Source organism: Vulpes lagopus, chromosome 9 (genome assembly GCF_018345385.1).
Source record: "Vulpes lagopus strain Blue_001 chromosome 9, ASM1834538v1, whole genome shotgun sequence".
Lineage (NCBI taxonomy): Eukaryota > Metazoa > Chordata > Mammalia > Carnivora > Canidae > Vulpes > Vulpes lagopus.
Genome location: NC_054832.1, coordinates 16,541,175 through 16,565,183, shown reverse-complemented (window position 1 = coordinate 16,565,183; position 24,009 = coordinate 16,541,175). Strand labels below are relative to the sequence as shown.

The 24,009-nt window shown below is 35.7% G+C and overlaps 1 protein-coding gene and 1 pseudogene across 2 annotated transcripts in view; both read right to left on the bottom strand.

Annotated features, from left to right (window-relative positions):
* Positions 1–24,009, bottom strand: part of ATAD2 (ATPase family AAA domain containing 2) — a 62,119-nt gene that overhangs the window by 9,860 nt on the left and 28,250 nt on the right. For both annotated transcript variants that reach the window (XM_041769717.1, XM_041769715.1), the window contains exons 12-22: positions 21,157–21,331; positions 20,206–20,294; positions 13,604–13,763; positions 12,160–12,250; positions 11,168–11,482; positions 10,456–10,588; positions 9,935–10,121; positions 9,102–9,287; positions 2,215–2,350; positions 925–1,121; positions 210–369 (exon numbers count right to left, since the gene is read on the bottom strand). In XM_041769717.1, the coding sequence (XP_041625651.1) occupies positions 210–369; positions 925–1,121; positions 2,215–2,350; positions 9,102–9,287; positions 9,935–10,121; positions 10,456–10,588; positions 11,168–11,482; positions 12,160–12,250; positions 13,604–13,763; positions 20,206–20,294; positions 21,157–21,331 (1,829 nt within the window). The remainder of the gene's footprint in view (positions 1–209; positions 370–924; positions 1,122–2,214; positions 2,351–9,101; positions 9,288–9,934; positions 10,122–10,455; positions 10,589–11,167; positions 11,483–12,159; positions 12,251–13,603; positions 13,764–20,205; positions 20,295–21,156; positions 21,332–24,009) is intronic.
* Positions 22,614–23,025, bottom strand: LOC121498765 (annotated as a pseudogene).

The following is a 24,009-nucleotide window of genomic DNA, read 5'->3' as shown; positions in this document are numbered from 1 at the left end:
GCCTCTGCCACTTCCTGGGTGTATGACCGTGAATAAGTTTTTTAACCTAACTTCATTTTCCTTAACTGTAAAGTGAGAGTAATGCTCACTTTGTAAGTGGCACTGTGAAGGTAAAATGTTTATATCATCTGGTATGAAGTCAACCCTCACTAAAATGTTCGCAGCCCCTGTTCCACCCCCCTGGGGGAAAAAAACCCACTAATGCTCACCTCCAGGATCTCTATCTGGATTGTATTCTAAAGCATTACTACAGATTAGATCAATATCACTCAAATAGTCTTTCACAGTCAGATACTTGTGGAGATCAATTTTACTGATTACAGATGAAAGGTCCATTGGTTGCTTTATCACAGTGACATAATCAGGAACCTAAAATTCAAGCAAATGACCAAATCACTAAATTAACTGTGAACATCAAAAACATTTGAGTCCAGTTGCTCTGCCAGGCAATATAGGGGAGGGAGAATAAATATATAAGAAATGATGTACTAATGTATTAATATGAAACCTTTGACTCTATTTAAAGCTGGCTTTGTTTTGTATTTACTCTTGTTCTTGGGCACCTGTCTCCAGTAATATCTTATACCTCTTCCCTTATCCAAATGTCATTCATCTTTCAATGTCAACTTAAGACTTCACTCTCAAGCTCACTCTAAATCCTGTAGATCACAATAATATTATGTAGCATTAAGTCACTCTTAAATCACATCTAGAATGTTTGGGTTGGGCAGATAAAGTTAACAGGCTACTCTCTGGAGAAAAGAAAAATGCATTACATAGCTCCATGTGCTTAGGACACTACTCTGTATATTCTATACAAAGAAAATAAGCTCAGAGTGTAGACAAGGAACCACATAAACTACCCAAATATTCCCTAGTTCATTACAGTTTAGAGCACATTTGATCCAAAGATTAAATCAATACCTCATCAGGGTCAACAGGTTTAGTAAATACTCTGAATCGCTTGTCAATAGCAAGCCTATGTGTAACATTTCTCAAGAAAATCCTCAGTTCTCTAAATGTGTCTTCTTCTTGTTCTTCTAGTCGTTTCACTTCTTCTGCTGTCAGTGGTCTTGGCTCAGGTGGTGGTGCTACAGGGAGTACCTCCAAGGCCTGCAAAACTTCACATGAATAGAAGATACTAGTTACTACTCTTCTATCATATCAAGGATAACAAATGATTCAGTGAACATAGTGGCCAGGCTTTCAACTGTTATCCTCCTTATATTCCTGGCAATCAGAGGATTTGAAATACTCAAGTGCTACCATAATCTCTATCCTTACCTCCCCCTCTAGCAATAATTGTAATTTGTAACATTAGTTCCTACATCATTCCCTCTGTTCCATTTTAAGATCATTTGAGAGGTTATCAAAACTTTCAAAATGTATTCTTTCCAATATAAGAATATTCTATTAAAAAAAGCTTTTAATAGTTAATTTTTGAACTAATAACAAATTGTGGCATATTTCAAATGTAGTAAGTTTAATTTTGTTTAAATAGAGATGCACTGAGTACTCAGGACAAGAAAAAGAAGTATGAAAGTGCTGCTACAATAAACTGGCAATCTATTAAGGGAGTAAGAGACAATTATTACATCATTGTAATGTCATATTAGTAGTATGAAAAAAGTACAGTGGAAGGAGGAAAAAATGAGTTATAGTAGAAGGACAACTGGTTCCTTAGGCAGAGATAGGCAATGAGGATAGAAGCATTGCTGACAGGGAGCAAGCATGAATGAAATTATGAAAAGCAATATGAAATATGCTGCAAGTAGTGTAATGACAGAATGTTTTGCAAGGAAAGAGACGAGGGAAAAAGAGAACAAAAGTGCCAAAAATGGGTTTGGTAAGACAGACTGGGGCTTTATTATGAATTCCAGCTGAAATTCTATAGACTAGGATTACACTAGGAAAGGCCTTGTATGCTTTAAGATCTTTTTTTTTTTAAGATTTCAATTATTCATTCATTCATTCATGAGAGACACAGAGGGAGGCAGACATAGGAAGAGAGAGAAGCAGCCACCCTGGTATCTGGTATGCTTTACGATCTTTGGTCTATTTTAATGGGAAGCATAGAGACTTGTAATCTGTAGAGATATCAACCTAATGATCGAGGTTTTTGAGTTTGTGTTATTAGAAGACGATAATGCCATTAATATTTTATTCCCACCTTCTTGAAATTAGTATATGTTAAACTTTGATGGAGAAACTAACCTGCTTTCTTTTTTGATACAGGAGGCTTAGCAGCTTGCTTCAGAATTAAATCTTCAAAAAATTTTGTTCGTTCTTCTTTACCAGGTAACTGGACATTAAAAATTTCTCCATAATCACGGATAAATAATTCTTGCACCTTAAAAAAGAAAACACATGAATTATATATGTGTATAAACAATACTATGGGGATGCCTGGGTGGCTCAGCGGTTGAATGTCTGCCTTTGGCCCAGGGTGTGATCCCAGGATCTAGGATTGAGTCCCACATCAGGCTCCTTGCAGGGAGCCTGCTTCTCCCTCAGCCTGTGTTTCTGCCTCTCTCTCTCGCTCTCTCATGAATAAATGAATAAAAATCTTAAAAAAACAAAACAAACCAATACTACATATGTATCATTCAGTGTTAACAGGTTATTATACACAAATTTTTAATGCCCCCCCCAAAAAAAGAAAGAATAAAAGGAAATAAGAAAGAAAGAAAAAGAAAGAAAGAAAGAAAGAAAGAAAGAAAAGAAAGAAAGAAAGAAAGAAAGAAAGAAAAAAAGGAAATAGTAAGTGCTGGTGAGAATATAGAGAAATTAGAACCTTTGTGCTGGTAGGAATGTTAAAATGGTATAGCCACTGTGGAAAACAGAATTACCATGTAATCCAGTATACAGATCTGAAGAGCAAGAAAAAAAAAAACACAACAAAAAACCCACTCAAATACAACTTGTATGCATAGTAGGCAAGAGGTGGAAATAATCCAAATGTTTATCACTAGACGAATGGATAAAACTGTGATATATATATATATATATAATATATATATATGAATAAAATAGAGTATTATTCAACCTTAAAAAGGAGTGAAATTCTAATGCATGCTACAATACTGATGAACTTTGAAAACATGCTAAGTGAAATAACCCAGTCACAAAAGGACAAATACCATAGGAGTCCACTTTTACAAGGTATGCAGAATAGGTAAATTCACAGAAAGAAATTTATTACAACAGAGGTTACTAGGGGTTAGGAAAAGGAGGGAATAGGGGAGTAACTGTTTAATGGGTATAGAGTTTCTGTTTGGGATGATGAAGAAGTTCTGGGAATGGTGCACAACATTGTGAATATACTCAATGCAATGTACTTGAGGTCACTGAATTGTACACTTAAAAATGGTTAAAATGGTAAATTTGTTATGCATATTTCACTACCAAAAGAAGGGCAAAGGAGATCCCAAAAGGACGTTTCTAAGCAACCTCTTGACCTTTTCCAGTATTTTTCTTTAAAGATTTTTTTGAGAGAGAGAGAGAGTCAGCACAAGTGGGGGTAGGGGAAGAGAGAGAAGGAGAGGCAGACTCCCTGCTAAGCAGAGAGCCCAATGTAGGGCCAATTCCAGGACCCTGAGATCATGACCTGAGCTGAACGCAACACTTAACTGACCAATCCACCCAGGCACTCTTGTTTTTCCAGTACTATTATTATTAGAGGATAATCATGTTTATTCCTTGTGTGATGCTTATGTATTTTATTTTGGGTTATCTTTGACATACAGAAGTTTACATTCATAGATTTAAATAACCTGATTTATAGGGTCTTCCACGTTTCCATATATGAAAATGTTCCAAGTATGTTATATGAAGCTTTTCCTATTGTCTCAACATCATTTAAGAAATGTCTCTATTTTTGCTAATTCATTTACTAAATTATGTAAACAATTTACATCAATTTCTCAATGCTGGCCCAAATCCTACAGTTTTAATTTCTAATTTTTAATATGCAGGGACCCTGAGATCATGACCCGAGCCAAAGGCAGGTTAACCGATTGAGCCACCCAGGCACCCCTTGTTACAAGTTTTAACAGACATATCTAAGTTTCCTTTCCTAGCAAACTCTAAGGTTAATCAATTTCTATGTATCAGGCAAAAATCTGAATGTGCTTTTACTTCTTTAGTCTCCTTTGCTATGTCCTATGTCCTTCCTGCCATTATCAAGTTCAGACCAACAGACCAACTTAGCTTCACATTCCTTAAAAAATTTTTCTATCACAACTTTGTGACAGTAAGTTTGTTTTCTTTGTTCACTGCTTTTGTTATGCAACTTCTACAAATAAAAATCTCAGAGAGGGATCCCTGGGTGGCTTAGCGGTTTGGTGCCTGCCTTTGGCCCAGAGCGTGATCCTGGAGTTCCAGGATTGACTCCCACATCGGGCTCCCTGCATGGAGCCTGCTTCTCCCTCTGCCTGTGTCTCTGCCTCTCTGTGTCTCTCATGAATAAATGAATTAAAAATCTTAAAAAAAAAAAAAATCTCAGAGAAATAATCCTTTAATAATTCAGTCAAGGGTTTATGAGTAATAGTTTCTTAGGAATTGCATATTCAAAAATGTCATTGGGGCTCCTGGGTGGCTCAGTCGGTTAAGCATCTGGCTCTTGATTTCAGATTAGGTCATGATCTCAGGGTTGTGACACTGAGCCCTACATCTGGCTCTGTGCCAGATATACAGCCTACTTAGAATTCTCTCAAAAAAAAAAAAAAAAGTGAAATAAAATATTTGTTTTGTTCTTTCACTCAAATGCTAACTTTGTTGGGAAGGAAATTATAAGTCTAAAGTTATTTTCCTTAAAAACTCTGGAAATACTGCTCAGTTGTCTCCTTAGTAGCTAGTGTTCACAATGAGAAGGTAGAAGCAATTTGACTTTCAGTCCTTCCTAGTAATATTTTTTCTCTCGGTTGATTTTTAAAATTCTCCTCTGTACTTCTGAAATCCTAAAATTTATCTAGATGTGGGCCTTTTTATATCCATTAGTTAGAACACAGGAACCCTTACATCTGGACTTAAGGTATTCTTTAACTCTACAAACTGTTTTACTATGTGAATATTTTCTAATTTTTTCCTCCCATAAGGCCCACTAAATAGGTGTTAGACCTGAATTGAATTCTATTTTAGCTTTTTCTCTTCTTTTTCAAATCTCTGTCCTTTTGTACCATATACTGTAAGAATTCCTGATCTCATGTTTCATCTCACTAATTCAGTCTTTATCTGTGCCTGTTCCTTTTCAAAAGCCTCATGGACTTTTTATTTGGGGGGAAGGGGGAGTTATTTCATTTATAGTATCTCCAATTGGTTCTTTTTTACAACAAACAGTCTGTTAAGTGATGCATGGATATGATTATTCATTGAGCTGTCCTTCTCAAATGCTTATTTATAAGCTCATCTTTGCCTTTGAATTCTCCCCATAGATGCTTTTTCTGTTTATTTTAGCTTCTACATCCAGTGATTATGAAGAAGCTAGCTTATACTAGAAATAGAATGTGCCTGTAATTTTCTTTCTGGACAACAGGGTCTCCCCATTCCTCCTGATATTGGCAGCCATAGATAGTGACTGCTGACACAGTAGTCTTTGGGCCCATCCTCACTGCTCTAGCTAAGGATGAATAACTCTGCTAATTACTGCTTGGCACGGTCAAAAGTGAAGAAAGCCAATTAACTTAAAGTTGTCCAAGAGCTCTTTCAATTCCTTTCTAGCATTGACTCAGAGCTAGAAACTACTGCCATCTTTCAATACAGCCCTCTCATGCACATGCTTTGAACTGTGGTTACCCTCATCAGTCTAATCCCCACTGCTTTGCCTTTCATGGACTCATGAAAATTTCTAATCTATTCATAACATTCTTTCTCACTTTCCCCATACTGCTGAATTGTTAAGTGCTCATACATATAGGTACTCTGACTGCAATTCTGATATGGATGGACTTTAATGCAGCTAAAAATGGTACACACAGTGTTCTCATTTATTATATAGAACATGCTACATTGACAGCATCACAGAACCACTAAAAGGCTCAAAGTGGACTTGCTTATTTATATGTATATAAATTAGATTATTCATTTTTAAAAAATAAACAACTCCCGGTCCTGTACCCATTCCTCCCTACCATGCAGTGTAGTACTGGGATACTTTACCAAATTTATATGTTTAGGAAATACTACCCTAAGAAAATAAAGTAGCTATTCTTTGAAACTCCCACAACTCAGCTAGTTTGTCTTGTTATCAAGAGTATAAACTTATTTTGTTTCAAATTTCAAAATGATTAACAAAGTTTTAACTGACAGTGAGTACAATAAGCCAATGGTATAACATGGCTACTAAATAGTAGTTCTTTACTCTGTTAACCAGAACAATGCTAGAGTACTTAATTTATTCTGAGTACAGCTTTTCAAGAGGAATATAAAGACATTCAGGAGAGTGACTAGAATTCTGAAGAAAAACATGTGTTGTGTAGCAGAGCCTGCTATTATCAAGCCCATATCCTCTTCTTGGGCACACTGTTCTGTCATACTTTCTAGTCTCCCTTGCTGTTGGTACAGTCATGAGACGAAATGATATAGATCTTTCAGATCAGGCACATGAATGGGCTACACTTTCCAGCGAGGTACAGTGAAAGCAAACTGGAAAGCCATGTGATGAAAATGAGAAACGTCTCTCAGCCCAATGTCTGGAACGACTATACGGGGGAGGATAGACCTGAATGTAGTCACCTGAGTAGTACAGTTAAGCAATCGAGAAATAAACTTGTTGTATTAATAACTCTAAGGAGGGATCCCTGGGTGGCGCAGCAGTTTGGCGCCTGCCTTTGGCCCGGGGCGCGATCCTCGAGACCCGGGATCGAATCCCACGTCGGGATCCCGGTACATGGAGCCTGTTCTCCCTTTGCCTGTGTCTCTGCCTCTCTCTCTCTCTCTGTGTGACTATCATAAATAAATAAAAAATTAAAAAAAATAACTCTAAGGAATATACCATATCACAGAAGCAATGTTTACCATACCACAGAAGGAATGTTTAATGTGAAGCATGGGTCAGAGTGGGGAGATACAAATAAATATAACAGAGTATTCAAATATCAAAGAGTTGTCATGATGAAAACAGATTCAACAGGTTCTATATAGTACCTACAAAACAGAGACTAAGAATAAATAAATAGATTTTTTAGGAGTCAGAGCTAACAAACTGAATAGTGAAGAAAGTGTCTCAACAAAGGTGGGATATCCACATAAAGGAGCCAATATGGAAGAGTCCAGAACCAGATTAACTAATCAGAGGTCTTTGACTCCATAACATATAACACATTGACGTTTATTTCCCAGCGTTTTCAACTTTTAGTTGAATAATTCACAATCAACCATTAAAACAGAGCCAGCAGGGACATCATTTTGTCCTCTTGATGACTTATCTCATGTCCTTAATTCTGCTCTTCTCACTCACTCTGCTCTAGCCACCCTGGTTTCACTATTTTTCCAACACACCAAACACACTTTTGCTTCCAGGTCTTTGCACTTGCTTTTCTTCTGCCAGGAACCTTTGTCCCTCAGATGCCCAAATGGTTTACTCACTATCTTACCTTTTTCAGGTCTTTCCTCAAAAGTCACCTTCTTAGTGAGGCCTTACCTAAGACTATTAACATTGTGACCCTATCACACTCTACTGGTATTGTCTAGCTAGAATTTTCTCTATAGCGATAGGTTAGTATTATATTTTATTTATTTTTCTCTCCTCCTCAATTATAATGTAAGCTCTAGGAAGAGAAATTTTTGTCTCTATCTTTCAATGCTATATGCCCAGTATCTAAGAACTATGCTTGACAAAGAATAAGTACTCCATAAATATTTCTTTAATATTTGAACTAAAAAAAAAAATATTTGAACTTATTTTCCTACTCACATTCTAAAAAATGCAAACCAATTATGTCAAAAAGTATGGAAAAACTTAGTAAATAAAAACAAAATATATAGAAGCCTACAATATGATTATGTACTCTGAGAATTGAAAAGGTGGGAGGAAAAAGTCTTGCTTCATGTACTTTATATTCTCTAAGGGAGACAGAGTCAAACAAATATTTAATGGCAGAGAGTGATAAAAACAACAGAGAAAGGGAAAAGAGAGTGATGGGCAGAGGAGCTAGTCACTATAATTGAGAAACTGATCAGGGAAGGCCTCTCCAAGGTGACACCTGGGTAGAGACCTGAGAAAAATAAAGGATTGTGCCAGGCAATTAAGCATGAACTTGTGTCACTGGTAGTTGTCTAAACAGGCACAAACCTGAAAGTAATTTAGTGACGTCAAAAATATTATATGTGTGTACTCTTTGATTAAGCCACAGTTATTCCACTTTTAGGAACGGATGCCAGAAAAATCCACACAGTAATGCTTATACAAAATAAAACCCAAGGATGCTCACTGTAACAGTTCAATAGAAAAAAACTAAAAAACCACCAAAATACCTATAAACAAGAATCTGGATAAATTCTGGTACATGAAGACAGTGGAAAAATCATGCTGCTTTTAAAAGGAATGAGATTGTGTACTTAAAAACACATTATACACACACACACACACACACACACACACACATATATTCTGCAAATTGCAGAACAGTATTCAACATATAACTCCTATTTTTGTGAGAAAAATATTTATAATGTAGCCCTACTATACACCTATATATACATCATCCTGTCCAACAAACAAGTCTATATACTACATAGTTAACACAGCATTTCTGGTAAGAAAACTCTTCCATATCCTTTTATTCATCTCTGTAGCACTTGAAATTTCTACAATAAATTCTTTTTTTTTTTTTTACAGTCTAAATTAGATTTCTCACCTTTTATTTTTTAAGATTTTATTTATTCATGAGAGATACAGAGAGAGAGAGAGGCAGAGACACAGGCAGAGGGAGAAGCAGGCTCCATGCAGGGAGCCCAATGTGGGACTTGATCCCAGGACCCCAGGATCATGTCCTGAGTGTGAAGGCAGATGCTCAACCACTTGAGCCACCCAGGTGCCCCTACAATAAATTCTTAATAAGTCTCTTTTTAAAGTATAGTGATTTCCTTCCCCCTCAAATTACCTCTTCTGGCAGAGCAGAATGGGGTTTGTCAGAAGTTGCAAGTAATAAAACTGGAGCAAATGAAGGAATATTCTGTAACAACGTAGTAAATGTGGCTTTGAGTGTTGGTCCAACTATTTCCCACCACAAGTGGATATGAGGAACATAGACTATACTTGGTGCTGTTCTCTTAGCTTCACGAATCATCTAGTAGAGAGGGAAAAATAAATTATACTCAGTTGAAGAGTCATTAAATTAATTATGCTTGATTAGTCTGGAACTTCCTGGAATTATCATATAAAACCCTCAAGTTTTTAAAATGCTTCCCCCAGTCTCATGATCTTATTTTTAAATGTTTTATAAAAGTCTCATCTTTAGGAAAACATGGTTGCTTCAAGCAATTAGAAAGAAAACACCTTAATAGATCTAGAAGATTTGTGTTAAATATAAAAATATAAAACTTTTACATGTGAAAACTTTTAACATGAAAATAGCAAAAACATAAGCAGCAGAATGAGTACATATCATGTAGCAGTCACTGTTTTAAGAACTTTATTCACTTAATTCTCAAACCAGCCACATAAGGTTAGTACTATATTACCTCCATTTTGCACATGGAGAAAACATGGCAGAGATCTAACAACTTCCCTAAGGTCAAACAGATATTAAATGGTGGAAACGTGATTTTAAACCCATACTCTTTAATGACTAGCAATTACATATAGTTCTGTGTCATAAGCCTGGAGGTAGGAATCGGAACAATAAGAAAACACAGCTCAAAAAGCATAAGGCAATTCTAGATTGTCTCTGAAGCCTGGATACTCTTACAGCTTATTTGGGCAACAATGAATTACCTGGGCACATGTTTCTTCAGGAGATGTAGCACTGACTCCAAAAAGAACAGGAATGTCTAATGTATACACTGCAAATTTTTCCAAAGCATGGATGACAGCTGGTGCCAAATGAGAACCTTGCCCAAAGCCTGGTTCTCCTACTATCAATATTCTTGGTCGAAAGGATATAGGCTGATAACATGCATTTCTGAAAGAAATTTAGCTGTATTTTAGAAAAAAGCAAAAATTTAAAATTTCCTCCCAAGTAATAAATTTTTAACTCTCTTAAGGCAAAAGCAGCTGGTCAATCCATAACAGCATGGTTCACATGGTTTTTGGAAAATATCAGCCTCCACAGATTTTAGGAATAGTTTATACAGTGAAATTTCTACTACAGTGACAACTGTCATGATAAAAATACTTGATATTTTAACTTAGAAAAAGATCAGTTAGCATCTTTTATCTTTACAAGCACCATCTTTTAGTTTCAGGGAATTTATACACCAAAAAATTATATATATTCATTTGCAGGGGAAATATACCTATTCAAATGAAGAAAATTAAAATTTTCTTTCGACTTATTAAAGGATTTTTGAGAAATCCCATTTTCATAAACGGATGGAACATCATCATCACTGTATGCCAAATCACTTTCTAGCAGAGGACATGAAATATCTATAAAACAAAAAGATCGCACATTAGTAACTTTTCTGGATTGCAAAGCAAATGTTTACAAAATGCTTTAATTAGCAAATCAATGAACATGAATGAAATGTACAATAAAATTGTTTAAGAATCACAAGTATTTGTGTAGATACGAACAATATAAAAATGTCATTTCAAACTTAAATTAATTTTAATTGAGGGCAATCTGTGAAGTGAATTTCCTTCAAATATTCAGGCAAAGTATGACTAAATTGCTTCCAAGAGGCTTATTATTCTTTTTTAACAGATTTACTTATTTATTTTGAAAAAGAAAGAGCATGTATGTAGACAAGTAAGGGGTATGGGCAGAGGAAGAGGAAAAGAGAAACTTGAGCAGACTCCAGGCTGAGTGTATAGAGCCTGACACAGGGCTTGATCTCATGACTGCAAGATCATGACCAAGCTGCAACCAAGAGTCACATGCTCAAATGATGACCACCCAGATGTCCTGAAAAGGATCTTTTCTAAAGAAACGTTTCTGGGATTTATAAAACATTTAGCTTTACTTATTATGAAAACTAACCTTAAATGGCCAATCAAATTTCATACCTGAGTCTAATGCTTTATTTGTTCTGATTTCTGCATGTGGGAATACTCTCTGCAGGGCTTCTAAGATCTTGTGAACAGTGCTTTGCAGGAGTGGTTTCACAACAGTAGACAATGCCTGCCCAGGTGATGTCACAGCTCTCTGGGCAGCTGGTATCATCTTTTGCATAGCTACCTCAAAATCCTTAGCTGAGATGTTAATTGAAGAGAGATCCAACTGTAGTTTCTCACTTGTAGTATAGATTTGTGGGTAGCGTCGACGCAGAGCACATAAAGCAGCCTCAGAGCATATTGACTTAATATCTGCACCACAGTATCCTATCCAAGGCAACCAAAAAATTTTTAAAATGAGTATCTTTATCCTATTAGCATGATCATGGTTAAAAGAAAATTAAAACTCAACCCAGCAATACAGTAGGAAAATATTTAGAAGTAATAAGGCTAACTAAAATCTCTCAATCACCCAGTGAACTTATAATGCTAGTAATAACCATCAACAAATCTACCAACTTTTACAAGTGACATATACAAACACTTAAGTACAACATAGCAGTCAAGAACAAGGGTTTTAAAATCAGACAGATGAGGTTTTAATTCCAATATTCCAATTTATCATTTACTACGTGTATAATCTTTGGAGAATCATTTATGCCCTCTCAGCTATTTCCACCTCTGTAAAATAGGGGGAATGCTACCTACCTCACATGACTGATAAGAGAATTTCCTGAAATAGTATATATAGAATGCTTAACACAATGACTAGGAGAATGTAAACTGCATATTATTTTCTAACTTTGCTTTCAAATTTTCCAACAGCTAGTTCATCAAATATCTCTATTTAACATCCCCGATTTTGGAAAAAGAAAACATGCCACAAATAAGATATTAGAAACAAATATAACCTGTATTTTTTTTAACATAATTTGCAAAGCTACAACTTGTTTTATCTCTGAAATGCACGCATTTTATCTTTTAATGTCTAAAGCAATGTTTACCAACACAGTTTTCTGCTAGTTCTTCTAGAAATATGTCCAGTGGTTTAGGATTCCAATCCCTCGTGTGAATCTTAAGAATTTCTTTTCGAGCCTATAAATGAGAACAATTAAATTTTTTTTAATAACAAGGTGCTATTCAGATTTTAATAATTTCAATTTAAAATAATTTTATCTAAAATCATAAAGAAATCAATTCCTATTAAAATAAAAATATGAAACACTGAAAATGAAAAGACGTATTTGTAAAAGCATTTAAGGAGTTTATGTTAAAGATTTATGTTGGGGCAGTCCTGGTGGCTCAGCGGTTTAGCGCTGCCTTCAGCCTAAGGTGTGATCCTGGAGACCCGGGATCGAGTCCCACGTCGAGCTCCCTGCATAGAGCCTGCTTCTCACTCTGCCTGTCTCTCTCTCTGTATCTCTCATTAATAAATAAATAAATAAAAGACTTATGTTTATAGTGCTCAAGTTTTAGTCACCATAAATGTGTATGAGAGAAATTAAATAATGATACTAGTGTTCATTCTGGTACATATTAAAAATTGTAGGTTTTTTAAAATTTAAATTCAATTTGCCAACATACAGTACATTAGTTTCAGATGTATTTTATTTTTTATTTTTTTAAATTTTATTTATTTATGATAGAGAGAGAGAGAGAGAGAGAGAGAGGCAGAGATATAGGCAGAGGAAGAAGCAGGCTTCATGCACCGGGAGCCCGACGTGGGATTCGATCCCGGGTCTCCAGGATCGCGCCCTGGGCCAAAGGCAGGCGCTAAACCGCTGCGCCACCCAGGGATCCCTCAGATGTATTTTCAATAATTCATCAGTTTCATATAACATTCAGTGCTCATCATATCATGTGCCCTCCTTAATGCTTGTCACCCACTCATCCCCCACTCACCTCCCCTTTAGCAACCCTCAGTTTGTGTCCCAGAGTTAAGAGTCTCTCATGGTTATTTTTTTCATCTCTGATTTTCCTCATTCAGTTTCTCCTCCTCCTCTATGGCTCCCAAAACTTTCTTAAAATTTATTCATTCCAGAGCGAAAGCACGAGTGGGGAGAGGGCAGAGGGAGAGAAGTGGACTCCCTGCTGAACACAGAGCTCAATCTCATGACCCTGCGATCATGACCTGAGCTGAAATCAAGAGTTGGATGCTTAACTGACTGAGCTACCCAGGTACTCCTCAAATTGAGAAAATTTAAAGAGTATTTTTAGGGAAAGCATTATTTTACTTAAAAAGAAAAAAAAAAAAAGGATAAAAAAAATTCAACTTCTTTAAATAAAACAATGCCTCCCTAAAAATACATGCATACATGTTTTGATGTTAATCACATATGACTTTTGCTTTAGAACATACAAAATTCAGTCTTCAAATTTTCACTGTGCCAAGATTTGTTCATGATATGGGCAACATATTCTGTCAAAATTTGAATGTTAAATTCCTACATCTTTGTCAGGTAGGCTGAAAAGGAATTCTCTGTCAAAGCGACCAGGTCTTCGTAAAGCAGGATCGATAGAATCCAGTCTGTTGGTAGCACCAATGACCACAATTTCTCCTCTGCTGTCCAGTCCATCCATAAGAGCTAGCAAGGTGGAGACAATGGAACTAAATGTAAAAATAAGAGAGATTAAACATATAATACTGAGTGTATTATTTCTACTTTTGCTAAGATTTAATAAATATGTGAACAAATTTTCTCAGAGCATGCCATTACTTCTAATAGATTTAAAAACTGTAAAATAACATACTAAGTGGCATAGAGGTTAAAATCAATAAAAAACATAAATGGTCTTTAGAATGCCACAAATGGATCCTAGAAGACATTTCATTAAGCATAACTTCACATAGGAACTTGAGAGTTTATCCCAAAAGGATAAAATATAAAAAAAAAACTAGGCAAACTATATCTAAAAAATGTTCCATTGTGTATACATTATCAAAGAGCCCCCCAAATAGAATATACATAACGTATTAAAAAAAAACAGAACTTTAATTACATTTTAATTATGGATAGAGAATAGTAAAACAACCTCCACATCTCTATCACCCCATTTTTTTTATCTCTACACTCAATGTGGGGCTCAAACTCATGACCCCGAAAATCAAGTCATGTGCTCCTCTGAGCCAGTCAGGCACCCCTTCATCACCCACTTTCAACAATTATCAGTGTCCTTTTTTCTGACTTAACCCAATAGTTTTCTTTTTTTTTTTTTTTTTAACCCAATAGTTTTCTAAGAAAGAAAACCCAAGAAACTACACACAGATCATTTAATCCATACACATTTCATACTAACTACTTCATGTATTTATTTCTGATAAGGACTTTGCACAACTCCCACAGTACTAGGACACCAATGGAACTGACAGTAGTAATCCTTTAATATCTCTTAATATTTAATTTTCCTGATTGTTTCAAAATATCTTATGTTTGACTTTTTTAAGCAAAGATCCACACACTGCACTTGGTCAAATGTCCCTCAAATCCTAAACATTTCCCATCGAACCTTCCTTTCTTTTTATTCCTTCATGTCATTTATTTTTGTTTTTTTTAAAGATTTTAATTATTTACTCATGAGAGACCCAGAGAGGGAGAGGCAGAGACATAGGCAAAGGGAGAAGTAGGCTCCCTGCTAGGAGCCCGACGAGGGACCCAATCTCATGATACCCAGTCTGGTATCATGACCTGAGCCACAGGCAGACACTCAACTGCTGAGCCATCCAGGCGTCCCATGCCATTTATTTGTTAAAGAAACTGAGTCATTTGCCTTGTAAAATTTCCTCCCCAAATTCTGGATTGGACTGCTCGCTTCCTCATAGGGTCATTTAACCTGTCCTCTATCTTTCATATTTCCTATGAACTGGCTGTTAGATCTAGAAGGTTAACAGATGCAAGCTGAACTACTTGTGATAGCTTCTATCAGAGTAGTAAACCATGTACTTGCTACTGTATACTCATGTTTAGGTGAGGTCTTATGAGCTTACTACATTTCTCATAAACTTCACTATCAACCTTTTTACCTCATTGTTTTTGCAGCTGCTGGTAATTAATCTTTAGATCAAGGTTTCTTAATCTTGGCACAATTAACATTTGGATGAGATAACTCATCCAAATGTTGTACAGAGCAGAGCTCTAGTGTACAGAGCAGAGCTGTCCTCTGTACTGCAGGATGTTTAATAGCAACTGTGGTCCTCATCCAGTAGATACCAATATTGTACCACCCACATCCTCCACTTTGTGACAATCAAAAATGTCTCTAGACATTTGTCCCATGGAGCAGCGGGGAAAATCCACTCCCAGTTGAAAACCACAGATCTAGATCCACTATTTCATCAGGGGTTGTGAAATGGTGATTTTCTATTTCAGTAATTTCCTTTCCATTTATAAAAACGATGACTTTCCTATGAAGAACAATGTTACTCCATCAATTATTACTCTGAATCATGACCTGAATCATAGTTACAGGACAGGAAAAAGAAATGCGTGATTCATTTTATCAATTTTCAGAGTAATGAGTGACTATTTTATTCAGCATCCTTTGGATGACCAATTAGGTTTTTATTTTTTAAAAAAGAGATTAAAGGGATCCCTGGGTGGCGCAGTGGTTTGGCGCCTGCCTTTGGCCCAGGGCGCGATCCTGGAGACCCAGGATCGAATCCCACGTCGGGCTCCCAGTGCATGGAGCCTGCTTCTCCCTCTGCCTGTGTCTCTGCCTCTCTCTCTCTCTCTGTGTGACTATCATAAATAAATAAAAATTAAAAAAAATATTAAAAAAAAGAGATTAAAAACTAACAATCTTTATGTATTTAATGCATTTTACTCTTGTAGTATTTTGTACTTATCTTGTATTTTGTAAATATCTTATACTATTTTGTAGTATCTTGTAGCATTATTTTTGATGCTCAAAAATTATCCTGTCCTGGCAGTGGAAATACCTTCAAAATTGACTATTTCATTCTGATGTGACCCCAGTAGTTTTTGTTTCCTTGCTTCCAGGAATTCCATGATAGTCCAGGCCTGCTTGTCGTGCTTATTTCCAGACTCATTTCTATTATCCACCATCTCTCCTAAGTGTCCTAGTATGTAGAGACTACATTTAGGGTGCTAGGGGTACGAACTGCTATTGGACTGTAATAGCTTCTAGGCCTTTTTAAGTGTCTAGAGCTAGGAACCATTTTTTTCTTAAAAATATTCATTGTGAGTTCATACTAATATTTTCAATTCAAAGTAAAGGCTAAAAAAATCATAGGCTAAAAAATCATATTTTCTAAGGCAAACTTACTTCTTTGCATTACCTTATTACTAACAAAAAAGTCATGTAACTTTTAAAAATACTTTTTTCATTTTTATTTTTTTAAATTTTATTTATTTATTCATGAGAGACACAGATAAAGAGAGAGAGAGAGGCAGACACAGGCAGGGGTGGGAGAAGCAGGCTCTATGCAGGGAGCCTGACATGGGACCCGATCCCAGGTCTCCAGGATCACGCCCTGGGCTGAAGGCAGGGCTAAACCGCTGAGCCACCTGGGCTGCCCCCAAAATACTTTTTTTTTTTTAAAAAAAAAGATTTTTATTTATTCTATGAGAGACAGAGAGAGAGGCAGAGACATAGGCAGAGGGAGATAAAAATATTTAACAAAAATGTTTATGCTCAGATTGTTTGAATCTTTGGTTAAACGTCCCCAACAAAACAAAACAAAACAAAACAAAACCTCAAAACAAAATTTGCACATTTTCTCATATATATATATTTGAATGTAGCCACTTCTTTTTCCCAAAGCCATTTACTAAAAAGACTATCATTCTACTTCTTATACACCATGTCCCCATTGCATACTCTTGCCTCCTTTGTCACAGATTAATTGACTCTGTAAGTGTGGGTTTATTTCTGGTCTCTCTATCCTGTTATGATCATGTATTTTTGTGCCAGTGCCATACCATTCTGATCACCATAGCTTTGTAGCATGTCTTGAAATCTGGGACTGTGATACCTCCAACTTTCCTCTTTCTCGGACTGCTTTGGTAATCTTTGAAACTGGACCACTTTCTTACACCATTCACAAAATCCATTCAAAATGGATTAAAGACCTAAATATGAGACCAGAAACCATAAAACTCCTTAAAGAAAACATAGGGAGTAATCTCTTGGACATCAGCCTTGACAACATTTTTCTAGGTATATCTCCCTCAGCCAAAGGAAACCAAAGCAAAATTAAACTATTGGGACTACAGCAAAATAAAAAGGTTTTGCAAATCAAAGGAAACCATCAACAAAACAAAAAGGCAGCCTATTGAATAGGAGAAAATATTTACAAATGATATATCTGATAAGGCGTTAATATCTAAAAAATATAAAGAACTTCTATAACTCAACACCAACCCCCCAAAAAAATCTGATTTAAAAATGGGGCAGAGGGATCCCTGGGTGGCGCAGCGGTTTAGCGCCTGCCTTTGGCCCAGGGCGCGATCCTGGAGACCCGGGATCGAATCCCATGTCGGGCTCCCAGTGCATGGAGCCTGCTTCTCCCTCTGCCTATGTCTCTGCCTCTCTCTCTCTCTCTGTGACTATCATAAATAAAAGTTAACAAAAAAATTAAAAAAAAAAAAAAGACTTAAAAATGGGGCAGAGTACATTCTTTGAAGAATAGACGTTTTCCCAAAGACGTACAGACAGCCGACACATGAAAAGATGGTCAATATCACTAATCATCAGAGAAATGCAAATCAAAACCACAATCAGATACCATTTTATATGGACTTCCCATTCAATGGGGAGTCTGTTTCTCCCTTTCCCTCTGCCCCTCTCAAATAAATAAAATCTTAAAATAAAAAAAAAATCATCTTATACCTGTCAGAATGGCTAATATCAAAAAGAAAAAATTAGCATTGGCAAGGATGTGGAGAAAAGAAAACCCTTGTACCTTGTTACTGCGAACGTAAACTGGTATAGCAACTATGGAAAACAGTATGGAGGTTCTTCAAAAAGTTAAAAATAAAAATATCAGTGCCCCCCAACAATCCCAAAATCCCAACCCATACTACAATCCAGTAATTCCACTATTTACTCCTCAAAAACAAAAACACTAATTCAAAAAAATATATATATGTGTATATATAAATATCCCTCTATGTTTATTATAGCATTATTTACAATAGGCAAGATACAGAGGCAACCTAACTGCCATTGATTGATGATGGATGGGTAAAGAAGATGTGCTATACATGTATACGATGGAATATTACTCAGCCATTAAGAAGAATGGGATCTTGCCATTTGCAACAACACAGATTGACCTAGAAGATGTCATACTAAGTGAAATAAGTCAGAAAAAGAAAATACCATATGATTTCAGTTACATGTGGAATCTAAAAACAAAAACAAAAAACATAGAAACAGAACCATAAATATAGAACAAACTGGTTAATTGACAGAGGGAAGGTTTTTGGGGTGATGAGAAAATGGGCAAAGGGAATTAAGAGGTACAAACTTACAATTATAAAATAAATCATGTGGATGAAAAAGTACAGCTTAGGGAATGTAATCAATATTGTAATAATGTTGTATGGTGACAGATGGTAACTATACTTATCCTGGTATGAGAGCATAGCTTAGTGTATAGAACTGCTGAATCACTATGTTTTAACATCTTAAACTATTAACAGTGTATGCCACTTATCCTTTAATTAAAAAATACATGTATGTATTAGAGATGGCATGTACTCTCTAAACTGTGCTATAAATTTTGTTGCTAAAATTTCTCCAATTCCCCCCCCCTTTTAAAAAAAGATTTTATTTATTTATTCATGAAAGACACAGAGAGAGGCAGAGACATAGGCAGAGGAAGAAGCAGCTCCCTTTGGGGAGCCCAGTGTGGGACTTGATTCCAGGACTCTGGGATCATGATCTGAGCCAAAGGCAGACGCTCAACCACTGAGCCACCCAGGCATCTCTCTCCAATTCCTTTTAGAACTATTCCAAAACACAGTAAGCACTCAGTTAGTTTAACATAATGAATATAGTATGGCTGATGATGACATGTGTCGTGTATAAAAAGTCTATGTGATTACTGGTAGGATATTTTAGACTCAGCTATTTTTACTACAGTATTTAACATTTTAATTTACTGAGGGCAACAAATGAAATTGTGTAGCATCAAGTCAAAGAGGGCCATCAGACTACAGTAAATATTGTTAGGTATTAGAGAAATAAAGACCTATCTATTACATTTTATGTCTTGTTCCCTTTTATATTATTTGGAATAAATAAAACAATACTGGCCTATATGAAGGCATGCAAACATTTGCTTTAGGGTATTCCAAATTAATTAGCAATTATGGATAACACATGAGACCAGCTAAAAAGAAGTTCTGAAAATCTGAAGATGAACTAGGATTAAAAGTAATTTAGATTCAAGTTGAAGCAGGCTCCCCCCTCCCCTTGGGCAGTCAGCTGCTCACAGAGGAGGTATACAGTTTTCCCATCCTAAAACTGAAAGAGTTAGGTTAGTCTTTGAATCTCAAACTAGTAGTCATACACTAAGACATATTTTGTTTAGCCAAGGCAGTGTCTTAAAAATACCTGCATTAGTTGGCAGCATTTAAAAGATACCTAACACAAAAATTTGAATGTAACATTTAAGAAAGAGAGCAAGTTCATTTTTCAAGTCTGAGTCAGCTTCTGCACTTCAGTAATAGGCTGGGGCTAAAAACAACTGGCTGCACACAGGATTAGATGCTCAGCCCCATTCCCAACAGTAGCCCCACTCTTACTATTGGCCTGTCTCACTCATTTCATTTGCCTTACACCTCACTGGCCTGTGGACTTTTAAGTTTGTAATCATGAATTAAACCTGTAACCAAGAGTTTAATACTGTGCTTGTTAACATCTTGCCATGCAGAACAGGTCCATTTTTTTCTTTTCATACTATGTATTAGGATTCTACCCAAAAAAGGGAAACTGTTGGTTTGTAAAGTACCTTTCACTACTTAACATTCTATTCCTCATGCAGCATCAATACAGCTCAGAAAGTGCCATCAAGCAAGTTTTACCTGTGAATCTGATCTTGCCTGCTTGATCGTACTGGAGCCAGACCATCGATTTCATCAAAAAAAATAATGGATGGGCGCATCTGATAAGCCTAGAAAGCAGGTCCAGTGGTTGCATGTTACCATGAAAAACTTCAAATATATAGACTTATTATGAACCATTTTAATACATTTTCATTTCAACTTGATTATAAAAATTTTATTTATAATTTATAAATCTAAATGTAAATCCAAGAACTGTATTTTAAGGATCTAAACTATTATATACAATTTAATTTTATTTGCATTCTCAATTGGAAATATTCAAAATACATACTCCACTGATCACACACCTTAGGTTTCAGATACCTTAGCTTTCATATAGCTATAGTTACTGGGGCACAAAATTACCTATTCAAGACTAACTGTTGAAACAAGACAAAGACCAGAAGACAATGACATAGCCTTCCTCCAGGTAAGGATAGGAAAATGTTTAGCAAGATGCTATAGTTCGTTTTTGTTTTTTTAAAGTCTATTTCAGTAAACTCAAAGAAACTATAAAGAGATTTTTAAAGCATTTGCAGCAGTATGCCTTGGTATATCAGAATGCATTATCTCACGATGTGCTGTCAATACCATCTGAGATATGAAATTGAAAGCCACACTAGGGCAGAACTAATCTTCAACCACATACTGAGACATAACACACTGCTGCTAAGTATGAGACTACCAGTCATGCTCTAGATATGAGACCTAAGAACGTAGATATAATGATTTCTTTGTCTTTTTCCTATAAAACTGTTCATCGAAGGTGAGTATCATCATGACATACAAAGGAAAATAATCCATAAGAAGTAGATATTTGGTCTAATTCTTCTGAATTCATTTCTATGAAATGTGATTAAATACAAGACTTATCTAATCCTTACATCTACATTGATTATAGATCTATGTAGGTAAATCTTAATATCATACCTGATCAAATAGTAATCGTAGCTGTCTTTCAGACTCTCCTACCCATTTACTTAGACAGTCAGCACCTTTCCTCATGAAGAATGCTACTCTCTTATCCCCTTGACTGCACTCATTAGCAAGTGCTCTAGCAACCAGAGTTTTTCCAGTTCCAGGTGGGCCATAAAACAAACAACCTCTATAAAAGAATAAGTATTATTATAGTACTACATTGAAAGTAGACTATTTAAAAAATCAGAAATCAATTTCATGAAATGTAGTTAATTTAGGAATAAAAAAGTAAACAAGACAACTGTATTGTTTCAATCCACAAAGCACAACTTAAAACCTGAAAATTAATATCAATACTACAAAATTAATATTGAAATAAAACCCTTTATTTGAAACATATTTGCTTTTATTCACTCATTATATTCATCATATTACTTGCCTAGAAGTCAGGCTTAAAGACTTGATAGTTTACTTTTGTAACATATCAGGGGAAAGAATAGCAGATTTCATCTACAACTCTGGTCTCAGGGCCAGGAATACAACACCAAAAGTTTTGCAAGAAAACATGCTGGGAATAAACAGAAAAGAAAGTAAGATAAAAAAAGAGATCTTAGAGAAATAAGTGGTGTTTGAACGGTAGGGACTAGGACAATGTAAATAATCTGAAATCAGTCTTGGTGACATCACTGTAATGGGGTAATCTATAGTTTTAAACATATTTCCAAAGTTATTCATTGCTCTTCAGATAGAATTCCAAAAAAAATAGGCTATACTCATAATTCTTATTAGAAATGTAAAAAGGGTATAGAAATAGAACATGTCAAAGATTAAGTGCTACCAAAGTAACATGAAATAATCAATTTCAGATCATACAGCTCCTCTTGAAAAGTAACATTAAAAAAAAAAAGTAACATTAAAGAAGATTTCAGAAAAACAAAAATGACAAAATGAGAATTGTGGGGAAAAATTCACATGTACTAGATGAACTCTATTCAAAGAAAATATAAAAGAAAAATAAGAAATAGATATGATCAAATGCAGATAGAAAAAAAACAAAGCAACTGTTAAAAATGAATGGAATAGGGGGGCACCTGACGGGATGAGCACTGGGTGTTATGCTATATGTTGGCAAATCGAACTCCAATAAAAAAATACAAAAAAAAAAAAAAAAAGGAATAATAAATGAAAAATTCAAAAGCTAAGGAAGGATCAGATTTTTAAAATGTATCTATTGAGCTAACAATGTCATCTGTGGGGCTGTATCTTAAAGATGGAATTAAGGATTCACACAGAGGAAGCAATGAGATATGTTCCATGCTCAACGTGGAGTCCGCTTAAGACTCATTCTCCTTCTGCCCCTCCCTCCTGCTCTTTCTCTCCCTCTCTTAAATAAATATTTAAAAACAAAAACAAATATGATCAAAATTATTACATCAAAAACATAATAAATCCAGGTGTTAGTCTATATACTACCAATTTTTGGCATAAAGTTCTTCGGCTGCAAGGAAGAACATTTGATTTCCTTCACTAATAGGAATTTCATCTGTTTAATGCTGGGATGGCCTCTTCTTGGTATTTCTTCTGCTGTTGGTTTTTAGCTTATAACTAACTATCTGTGATTATATGAATGTTGTTGAGTGGACAGAGGTACTCATCATGTTTATTTCGAATAAGAGTTAATAATCACTACAGTAGTGGGAGGAGATAGGCAATGCAACTGCCCTATATTTCTGAAGCCAATAGGTTTAGCCTAAGCAGGTTAGCCAAGATTCAGGAATAAAAAACCCGCAAAAAATGTAGTATATAAAGCCAAATTGGGAGCTTAAGAAAAAAACCATAAATTGCTCTTTGCGGCAATGGGGACGGTGAATTTTCCACCATTTTCCTGTTGCTTTAGACAATCTTGGGTCCTTGAAATGCCCATTCAGGCGCCTCTTGACAGCTCTGCGACCTCAGTGGCAAATCACAGTGGGGGCAGAGAGGGAAAATTGAGGGAAAGGCTGGGTCATGACAGGCCCCACCCACCTAGACTAATTTACTAAATTATCTTAACTAGGTACTTCCAATACTTACTTATAAGCAGTAATATATACTATAATATTATTTAATATAATTTCCTTGCAAAAAAACCTTTAACTTCACCAATATTTAACTGTGATTGACGTATGGTATACATAACTTTCATAATAAAAAAGGAAAAAGCTTAGTAATTTTATTTTTTTTTAAGATTTATTTATTCATGAGAGACAGAGAGAGAGAGGCAGAGACATAGGCAGAGGGAGAAGCCCGATGGGGGACTTGATCCAGGGACTCCGGGATCATGCCCAGAGTCAAAGGCAAACACTCAACCACTGAGCCACCCAAGCGTCCCAAGCTTAGTAATTTAAAAAAGTTTACTTAAATCAATGTTTCTGCACAGGATGATTCAGGAAAAAAAGTTGCATAAGGACAAAGGAATAAAGTGATTAGGGTTTAAAAATGGGTTAATGAGTAAGGTATAAAAACTAGAAGAAAAAGGAAGAAGATAAAAAATGTGGTGATATGAAAGCTAAATAAAGCACCCAATAAGAAAGCTAATTTGTGGGACAAATTAGGTGGCTCAGTTGCTTCAGTGGTTGACTCCTGATTCTGACTCAGGTCATGATTTCAGGGTCACGAAATTAAGCCCCAGAGGGGCGGGGCACTCAGCGCAGAGTCTGCTGGAGATCCTCTCCCTCTGGCCCTGTGCACACCTGTGTGTGTGCTTTCTCAAATAAATAAATCTTAAGAAAAGCTTCACTCTTAAATATTAACAGAGAGCCAGGGATCATTAGACACTTAAGGAAATCCCCTAAAAGAGGTGAAAATAAGAAAAAAAAAAAAAAG